The sequence below is a fragment of the Ailuropoda melanoleuca genome, chromosome 15 (assembly GCF_002007445.2).
Source record: "Ailuropoda melanoleuca isolate Jingjing chromosome 15, ASM200744v2, whole genome shotgun sequence".
In the NCBI taxonomy this organism is placed as follows: Eukaryota; Metazoa; Chordata; class Mammalia; order Carnivora; family Ursidae; genus Ailuropoda; species Ailuropoda melanoleuca.
Window position 1 is genome coordinate 28865005 of NC_048232.1, and position 11076 is coordinate 28876080.

Sequence of the window (11076 nt, forward strand, 5' to 3'; positions counted from 1 at the left end):
AATTTGTCTATTGATGTAGGTGTAGTGGTAAAGTCCCCTACTATTGCATTGTTATTAATGAGTTCCTTTAAGTTTGTTATTAATTGTTTTATATATTTGGCTGTTCCCTTACTGGGTGCATAAACATTTACAATTGTTAGATCTTCTTGTTGGATTGTCCCCTTTATATTTTACAGTGCCCTTCTTTGTCTCTTCTTACAGTCTTTGTTTTAAAGTCTAGTTTGTCCAGTAAGTATTGCCACTCTGGCTTTCTTTGGACATCCACTTGATGATAGCTGTTTCTTCACCCCCTCTTCATTCACCTGCAGATTGATTCAGGTGTTTCTAGGTCTAAAATGGGTCTCTTGTAGGCAACATATAGATGGGTCTTGTTTTTTTAATCCATTGTGATGCCCTATATATTTTGATTGCATCATTTAGTCTACTTACATTCAAAGTAATTACTGATACATGTGTATTTATTGCCATTTTATACTTATTTTCTCTGAAATTTTCTCTGATCCTTTCTTGTCCTTGTCACTTCTGGTTTCTCCTTTCCACTCAGAGAACCCTTTAATATTTCTTGAGGGATGATTTAGTGGTCATGAACTTCTTTAGTTTTTGTTTGGGAAATTCTTTATCTCTTCTTCTATTCTGAATGATAGCCTTGCTGGATAGAATATTCTTGGCTGCAGATTTTTCCCATTCAGTACGTTGAATATATCATGGCACTCCCTTCTGGCTTGCCAAGTTTCTGTTGAGAAATCTGCAGCTAGCCTTATGGGTATTCCCTTGTAAGTTAAGGATTTCTTTTGTCTCTGCTTTTAAGATTGTTTTCTTTATCACTGTATTTTGCAAATTTAATTAAAATATGTGTTAGTGTTGGCCTGCTTTTGTTGATTTTGATGGGATTTCCCTGTGCCTCCTGGATCTGAATGATTGTTTCCTTCTCCAGATTATGGAAAATTTCAGCTATTACTTCTTCAAATAAATTTTCTGACCCTTTTTCTCTCTCTTCTTCTGTAACTCCTGTAATAATGAACATTATTATGCTTGAGGTAGTTACTGAGTTACCTAAGTCTATTCTTGTTTTGCATAGTTATTCTTTCTCCCTTTGCTTCAGCTTCATTAATTTCCAATACTTTGTCTTCTAAGTCACTAATTCATTCCTCTGCTTCTTCCAACCTGCTGTTCATTGCATGAAGCCTGTTTCCTACCTCATATACTGCACTCTTCATCTCTGATTGATACTTTTTACCTCTTTTATCTCTGTGGTAAGGGTCTCACTCATGTCTTCTTTTCTCAAGCTTAGCGAGTATCCTTATAATTGTAGTTTTAAATTCTCCATTAGGCATGTTATTTATATCTGTTTTGTTTATATCTCTGGTTATGGTCTTATCTTCTTTCATTTTAGATGAATTGCTCCATCTTGGCATTTTGTCTAAATCTCAGCATTCTTCTCTGTGTTAGAAAAGCCAATTATGTCTCATGCTTCTGAAAGTAAAGGCCTTAAGAAGAAGTGGTCATGGCCTGACACTTCAGGGAATGTCCCTGGTATGTGCTGTGTGTACTCTGCTGTTGTGTTTTGGTTGCTCTATCCTTCAGGCCAGTCATCTGGTCTTGCTCCTGAATGTTGTGGGTTTTAACTAGGTGTGCTTGTTCTGCTTGTGAAATGAGACCTGACACAACCTCCACCAGGACTGAGACCCTGCAGAAAGCTCTAGTTGGGACATGTGTTTGTGGGCAGGGGTTTGTGTTGGTTGTCTGGGATAGGGGCCCAACACACTGGGAATGACGCAAGCTCAACTGAGAAGGGCATTCCCACCAGAGTGCAAGGGCATGGGGCTTGGTGTATGCAACTTAGGCAGCCAGTGTTGGTGCTATGCTGCTTTCCACAAATGGCCTTGTGTTTATGCTGAGGGGTGGGGAGGGAAACTGCCAGCCAGCTCCTTTGTTCCTGGAGAGGCATCACCATGAACACTTCTTCTTATGGATGCACCCTGAGAAGAACAAATAATCTCCCTCCATTGTGCCCCATGGGTTCTTCAGATCACTATTTCCAAGCTGTCTGCCTCTAGGTTGTTTCCCTCCCTTCTCTCCAGGAACTATGTAGTGGCCTCTGAGCTCTATGCCAGCCATGCCCACTGACCTTTAAAATTCTGGGCTTTAAAGGTCCACTGGTTGCAAGAACTCATGAAATTCAGCTCCTCTCATTTTCCAAGCCAATGGATTTGGGGAAATGTTCTTCTTGTTCATTCCCCTGTGTGCTCCACTGTCTCTTGCCATTCTTCTTGACTATGGCTCCCTCCCCTCTGCAGTACCCATGATTCACTTCTTCTCTATACCAAATCTCCACACTTCCTACCTTCTTTGATGTGGCCTTTTTCTTCCCTATAGTTGCATTTGTTCTGTTAGTTTTCAGGTCAATTTCGGGGGTATTTAGGATGGTTTTATAGTTATTTAGTTGTATTCATGGGAAGAGGTAAACTGAAGGCCCTCCTACTCTATTGTCATCTTCCTCTCCCAAAATGTGGAAGAATTAATATTGTTAAAATATCCATACAACCCAAAGCCATCTGTAGATTTATGCAGTCACTATACATGGCATTTCCACAGCAATAGAAACAGCTATCATAAAATTTGTGTGGAATAATAGGAACAAAAAACCCCACAAATAGCCAAAGTTAAGAAAGAGCAAAATTGCAGACATTGGACTTCCTGATTTTAAACTATATACTACAAAGCTATTGTAATCAAAACTGGCATTAAAAACTGCCACATAGACAAATGAAACAGAATCGAGAGTCCAGAAATAAACCTATGCTTATACAGTCAACTGTATAAGCCAAGAATACTCAAATGAAGAAAGGATAGTCTTTTCAATAAGTTGTGTTGGGAAACTTTAATATCTACATGCAAAAAATGAAATTGATTGCTATACATGAAAATCAACTTGAAAGGGATTAAAGACTGAATTGTAAGCCCTGAAACCATAAATCTCTTTGACATTGAAAAGGCTCTTTGACATTGGTCTTGGCAATGACTTTTTGGACAACATACCAAAAGCACAAGCAATAAAAGCACAAATAAATAAATAGGACAAACCAAACTTTAAATCTGTACAGCAAAAGAAACTGTCAACAAAAGGAAACCTGCAGAATAGAAAAAATGTCTGTCAACTCCATGTTGGATAAGAGGTCAATATCTAAAATATATAACTCAATAGCATTAACACTAGCAATCCAATTAAAACTGGGTAGAGGACCTGAATATATACCTTTTTCCAAAGAAAACATTCAAATGGCCAGCAGGTAGATGAAAAGATTCTCAACATTATTAATTGTCAAAGAAATGTATATCAAAAGCACAATAAGATATTATCTCACACATGTTAAAATGGTTATTATCAATAAAACAAGAGAGAACAAATGCTGGTGAGGATGTGGAGAAAAGGGAACCATATTGTTACAGCCAATGGAAAACAATGTGGAGGTTCTTAAAAAAAAAAAAAAGAATTACCATATGATTCAACATACCAACTTCTGGGTATGTATCTGAAGAAAATGAAATCAGAATTCCAAAGAGATACCTGAACTTCCATGTCTATTACAGCATTATTCACCTTAGCCAAGTTATGGAAAAAATCTAGGTGTCTTTTTGACAAATCAATGGATAAAGTAAATGTGTAAAAATATACGGTGAAATATTATTCAGCCATAAAAAAGAACGAAATGTTGTTCTTTGCAAAACATGGATGGACCCTGAGGTTATTAAGCTAAGTGAAATAAGTCAGACAAAAAAGACAAGTACTGTATTATCTTACTTATATATGTAATCCAAAAAGTGCTAACTCATGGGAACATAGAGTAGAATAGTTGTTGCCAGGGGCCTAAGAGTAGGTGAAATGGGGAAATGTTGGCCAAAGAGTATAAACTTCAATTTATAGGATTAATAAGTTCTGGGGGTGTAATATACAGCATGGTGACTGTAGTTAACAATACTATACTGTATATTTGAAAATTTCCAAGAGACTACATCTTAAATATACTGTGTACTTGAAAATTCCCAAGAGACTACATCTTAAATGTGTGTGTGTGTGTGTGTGTGTGTGTATATATATATATATATATATATGATGTAAGATGATAGATATATTAACCTTATTGTGGTATTCAGTTTGCAAGATGTAAAATGATAGACATATTAATCTTATTGTGGTGTTCAGTTTGCAATATATAAGTATAAAATCATCACATTATAAACCCTAAACTTATACAATGTTATATGTGAACTATATCTCTATAAAGTTGGGGAAATCAAAAAGGAATATATGTTTAAGTTTTATAAAAGACTTTTTACCTTAAGATAATCTTACATCACTTCTCTTGAGAACCATTAATATAATAACTATATTAAGAGATGATTTACCTTGAATTCTGGTAATGAATCCTACTAGATGATGCAATGCCATTATTTTAATAAACTTATGAATTCTATTTCCTTATTACTTATTTAAGATTTTTGCATTTGTATTCTAAACCTATACTGTGTAATGTGGCAACAACTAGCCACATGTGGATATCAAACACTTGAAATGCAGCTAATCTGAATTGAGGTGTACTGTAAGTTTAAAATACATACTTGAGGTGTACTATAAGTTTAAAATACATACTTGAACCTACTATGAAAATAATTACTTAACATATCTCATCCACTGTATTTTTATTACATGTTGAAATGATTTTTTAAATCTATTTTGTTAAATAAAACATTACTAAAATTGATTTTACTTATTTCTTTTATTTTCAATAAAGCTATTATTATCTTCAGTTACATATGTGACTTGCATTATATTTCATTGCATTATATTTCTATGTGTGTTTTTTAACTGTCAGTTATACCAGTTATGTCTGTTTCAATGTCAGTGTCTTCACAATGACTATTTTCTTTCCAAAAGAAATGGAAAAATTCCCTTTTTATGTACTATGGCATAAGATTTAATTCTTTAAGAATTATAAGGAATTCTATGTATTAAAATATGGGGGGCCTGACCTTTTGAAAGATTAATTTAATTGTGAATTTTAATTTTTAATTATTATTTCCACTTTTTTCTTGGCATATTTTGTGTATTGGCATTTTTTTTCTGAAAGTGCTGATTTCCTCAGCATCTTATTTTCCTGTTCCTAGATGATCGATATTTTGGTGGATAAATAATGATGTTTTACAAAGAAATAAAATGTAGTAATTGACTCTTAAATTCTACCCATGTGTTAGAGTTAATCCTTTATAAAATTAGGTAAATCTCTTGTGATAATAGCTGGTGATATTTTGTCCACAAACATGCTTAAAACTTTTAAATTAATATTTAATAAATACTTTAAAATCTTGGAATTCTTTTCAAATATCTACATTTCTGTATTCTCTTGAGAATTTAGATGACCCAGGAACACTAGGCCTGTATTTGTAACAGTCAGTAAGAGTAATAGCTTTTTATTTTTAATAAACATATACTCTCCATTTCACTTCTGTTATTCATGCCACTCCAAACATCAGCAGTTCCATTTCACTCACATTACATGCTCAGTTCTGGTAGACATTTGAATCTACTAGCTGGAGAATAGATTTTAGATTCTAAAAGAACAAAATTCATTTTAAGCTTTTGCACTTAATAACTATGTGAACTTCTAAAATATTCATAATCTCTCTCAGCTCTACTTCCCATATCTGTTAAAGGGGAATAAAATACCTACTTCCTAGAATTGTTGTGAGTATTAAAGGAGGTAATATTTGAGAAGTGCTTAGTATAGTATCTAGCACATAGTAGCTATTTAATCAGTTTTTAAAAATTATTAGGCATATGTGTATTTAATTGGATAATGTATGTTAAATTGTGAAGTAAATAAGATTAAGGAGTATACGTGTGATAAGCACCAGGTGCTGTATGTAAGTGTTGAATCACTAAATTGTACATGTGAAACTAATATCACTCTGTTAACTAACTGGAATTTAAAAAGAAACTTAAAAAAATAAAACTAAATAACCATACAGTAAAATATTTCTAATTAATTTTATGTGCTATAATTTAACCATAAACAAAATTTTAGTTTTAAATCAACTAATCTGGAAATCTGTTATTATTCTAGTTAAAAATGAAGTGGCCTCAGAACTTCCAGATACAGCAGAACTTCCAGCAGTAAATCCATCAATTAGTGATCTAATACATCAATTAGATTTAAACAAAGTCATAGGTAAGTAGAGATTTATGATGTTTGGGCATGTAAAACACAGTTTAACAGTTAAATTTATTCTAAATCTATAGTTCTGTTGTTAAAAGAATATAAGAAATTCAAACATAGGACAACTTCTCAAAAATAATTTTATTCTAATCAATTAATATTTATCTATAAGTGAATTTGTTATGTGCTCATTAATCCACCAAACAAGGATTAATTAGGTAATGGTTAATAGTTGTCCTTTCCTGTTTATGAAACAAAAAATAGATAGGATTCACCCTACATTGTGAACTATCATAACAAACTAGATGTTATATGATCAGCTTCTTAGAGAACATAATTTTCATTTCTTACATCATCTTTTCTAATAACAAGAGGAATTTTAAAAATGGAGCTTTCACAAGATAGACAATATGGCTACTTTTCTTCTCCTTATCACCAAGTTGGGAAATTTCTAATGGCAAGAAAAATATGTAAGAAGTTAAATCATGTGTAAAACTGGTGTGGCCAGTTGACTAAGTACTTTGCTATAAAATATAAACTGAGTATTCTGAAATAGTTTCCAAATAACTACCATAAGGCAGCAAAATAGACTAGGAGTCCCTAAGTTCTTGATCTTTGGAACAAACATTAAAAACAAAAAACAAACAAACAAAACCCCAGGAACTGTCAAATTCAACTTTGTCAGAGCAGTGGGAAACAATCAAATGTTTACAGTAACTAAGAGAATGTTACTTAAGAAAAAAAAATCTTCAAAATTGTAAGAAAATTTGGTGGAAATGTGAAGAAGTGCTCCAGCACAACAAACTACAAAGAATAGAAGATCTCCTGGCATCCAAGGCATTGCTACTAGACTTAGCTTATAGGAAACTCTAAAGGGACTCTCTCAGGTCAAAGTGATAGGATGTTAGACGATGACTTTAAACTATATGAAGAAATAAACATTTTTAGTAAAGTGCATGCCAAATATTAAAGCCAGCATTACTGAAATTGTGGTTTGTAACTCCACTTTTTATTTTATAAAATATTGTAAAGAAAATATATAAAATAATGCTAACTCTATGTCATTGAGCATACAATGTATAAAAATGTGGTTTGTGACAATATAAAAAAAAGGAGGATGGAGCTGTATGGGAGTAGTTTTGGGATGTAACTGGAGTTGTTTGATATCAATTTAAATTAGATTGTTATAATTTTAAGAAGTTATACATAATCCCCTCACTAACTAAAAAGAAAATATTTACAGAATGCATGCAAAGGAAATTTAAAAGGGAGACAAAATACATAGTCCCTTAAAAAATCAACTGAACATGAAAGAAGTCAGTATCAGAGGAAATGAGGAACAACAACAACAAAACAACAACTTGCAGTGACAGCAATAAATTCTTTCTTATCAGTAATTAAATGTAAGTGGATTAAATTCTTCAAATAAAAGGCAGAGGTTGGCAGAATGGATCAAAAACATTATCCAAATATATGCTATCCACAGAGGATTCATTAGATCAATGAAATTGAGAAAAACTTAGATTGATGAAGAAAAAAGAAAGAAGACTCAAATCACTAAAATCTGAATAAAGTAGGGAAGTTAATACCAATTTTATAGGAATAAAAATCACTATAGAACTTTACCTCATTAATCAAATAAGAAAAAACATAATCTCAATAAATGAATTAAAATTTCTTTATTTGGAATTTGTATCTTTAAAAAATACAAAAGACTTTCAGCAACTTAATAGTAAATTATTTTCATTCAATATTGAGAATGAGATATAAATGTGTTTTATCATTATTTTTACTCATTACTGTCCTGGTTACCCTAGCTGTTATAATAAATTAAGAAGAAAAGTTGTAAAAATTCAAAGGGAGAGAGAAAACTCTCAGCTGCAGACAATATGACTGTGCAGTTATCGCAATCGAAAAGAATCTGTAGTCTACACTGAACTCTGAAAATTATCAACTTGATTTATTAAGATTACTGGATATAAGATAAAACTATAAAAAACCCAATTTTATGTCTATATACTAAGAAAACAAAATTAACTGAAATTCAACAACCCTTTGCTTCATCAGAGAACTGAAGTCATAGGGCAAACCATGACTCCCAAACTATACAGATAGGTGAAAAATGAGAATCACATCTTACTGAAAGCAAAATCAAAACTGGATCCAGCAACTAGTAAGAAAACTTAAAGTATCATTGAATAATTGCTGGCGACTGAACATGAACTAGATTGAGAGATAAAATGTTCTAGGACATAGCCTTATATAATATCCCAACTTTTATGAAATTTTCCTCCAGGAGCCTTATCAGGTATCTAGGGTGAATAAAAAGAAAAAGAAAAAGAAACCCAACTCATGTTTACAACATTGACAAAAGAAGAGAGAAAATGGAAAGAAAAAGAAAGAGAGAGAGAAATAAGTAACAAATATGGTAGCTATTAATCCAGGTATAACAATAATCACTTTAAATGTCAATGGTTTAAATATACAGATAATGTCAGAGTTGATTTAAACAACAACAACAACAACCCAACTACCTGTTGTTTATAATAAACACACATTAGATATAAAGACACATAGATTGAAAAATAAAGGGATGGCAGGATACGAGACGCCTGACTTTCTTCCTCCCACAGATGGACTGCATATACAGCTAAACACAGATCAGTTCCCTCTGAGAAAAACCCAGAAATTAGTTGAGTGTCTCCTATACATTAGGCAACCAGTAAAATACCCACATTGAAATGATTAGGAAAACTTGAGACATACTCAATGCCATAAGTCCCACCCCTGGAACAAGCCTTACAACTTGGAGGGAACACCCTAAAAGCAAGGGGTCTGGACCACATACCTAGAAACCAAGTTTTATGGCTGCCAGCCAGCTTCCCAGCTCCCAAATTACTAGCTTGGAGAACCAGTGAGCCTCAGTATTCATAAGTCCTAAAGGCACAAATTTTAAAAAGAGGACACCCGTTTTATTTTATTTATTTTATTTTATTTTATTATTTTATTTTATTTTATTTATTTTATATTTGAGTAGAGTTGACACACAGCGTATTGTTAGTTTTAGGTATACAATATAGTGATTTGACAAATTAATTTTTTTTAAAGAGAGAGAGCATAAGTGGGGTGGGGAAGGGCAGAGGGAGAGGGAGAGAATCTTAAGCAGGCTCCATGCCCATTGGTGGAACCTGATGCAGGGCTTGATCTCAAGACCCTGAGACCATGATGTGAGCTGAAATCAAGAGTCAGACACTTAACTGACTGAGCTACCCAGGCACCCCATGACAAGTTTATAGATTATGCTATGCTCACACCACAAGTGTAGCTACCATCTGCCATTATATGTTATTGCAGTATCGTTGACTATATTCCTTATGCTGCATCTTTTATTCTTGTGACTTATTCATTGCACAACTGGAAGCCTGTATCTCCCACTTCCCTTTACCCATTTGGCCCATTCCCCAACACCCTCTGCTCTGACAACCATTAGTTTGTTCTCTGCATTTATAGGTCTGATTCTTCTTTTTGTTTGTTTAAGATTCTGCATATGTATGAAATTATATGGTATTTGTTTTTCTCAGTCTGACTTATTTCACTTAGCATAATATCCTCTAGGTCCATTCATGTTTTGGCAAATGGCACATTCTAAACTTTTAGTATGGCTGAGTAATATTGAGTAATATTCTATTACATATCTATATCTATCTATCTATCATCTATCTATCTATCTAATCTCCAATCTTTCTTAACCATTTGTCTATCAATGAACACTTAGGTTGCTTCCATACTTTGGCTATTGCTGCAATAAACATAGGGGTGCAAATATCTTTTCAAATTAGTTTTGTTTTCTTTGGGGGAAATAGTAATAGAATTATCAGATCGGAGAGGAGTCCAAGATGGCGGAGGAGCAGGAGGCTTAAATTTTGTCTGGTCCCAGGAATGCAGCTAGATAGCTATCAGACCATTCTTAACACCTACAAACTCAACTGGAGAATGAAGAAAAGAATAGCAGCAACTCTAAGAACAGAATAGCCACCACTTTCTGCAAGGAACCCAATTTAAAACAGGAGTTGAGCTCCAGCTCAGCGTTCCAAGATGGCGGAAGAGTAGGAGACCTAAAGTTCGTCTGGTCCCAGGAATTCAGTGAGAGAGCTACCAAACCATTCCGAATACCTATGAATGCAACTGGAGAATGAAGAAAAGAGTAGCAGAAACTCTATGAACAGAAAGGCAACAACTTTCTGCAAGGAAGAGAAAAGATGGAGGAGGAGGAGGCGACCCTTTCTCAGCTGGTCCGAGTCAAGCTGGATATCTACCAGACCATTCTGAACACCCACAGAATCAGCCTGAGATGCAGGAAGATACATCTGTATCTCTACAAATGAACATCTCCAGTGCTGAGTATTGAGGTACGAAGTGGGGAGCTGTGAATCCGAGCACAGATATAGGAAGATAAAGGGAAGGGGGAGGGAGCCTCTGCGCTCAGGCGCCGGGAAGCAATAGCCCCTTGTGCTGGGGAGCGGGCTGGACTCTCAGACCAGCACCCGCAAGAGAGTGGACTGAGACAGTGAGCCTGGGAACGCCCATGTCCAAACTGAAAACAGGAGCTCCCGACCGCACACTCAAACTAGAGTGAAACCGAGAGCTCAGGAGTGCAAGCACGACCAGACTGAAAACCGGCGCTATGGAGCACAGGTGAACCACACTGAAACAGGGAGCTCGGGAGCTCGGGAGCGTGCGCGGGGTGGCTGGTGGCTGGCGGGGTTAGAAACACAAAGGACAGAGACGCACCGGCCCTGGAAGTGATGGCTGGGACGCCGGGTGTGGGGCGCACAGCCCGGGATGCTGCAGGGTTGAGCAG

The 11076-nt window shown here is 34.9% G+C and overlaps 1 protein-coding gene across 1 annotated transcript in view; it reads left to right on the forward strand.

Annotated features, from left to right (window-relative positions):
• The window catches only part of CCDC7 (coiled-coil domain containing 7), a 310496-nt gene extending 301248 nt beyond the window's left edge, over positions 1-9248 (forward strand). The window contains exons 24-25 of the mRNA XM_034643982.1: positions 6123-6227; positions 7459-9248. Of these exons, the coding sequence (XP_034499873.1) occupies positions 6123-6227; positions 7459-7508 (155 nt within the window). The 3' untranslated portion in view covers positions 7509-9248. The remainder of the gene's footprint in view (positions 1-6122; positions 6228-7458) is intronic.
• The last annotated feature ends 1828 nt before the right edge of the window (positions 9249-11076 follow it).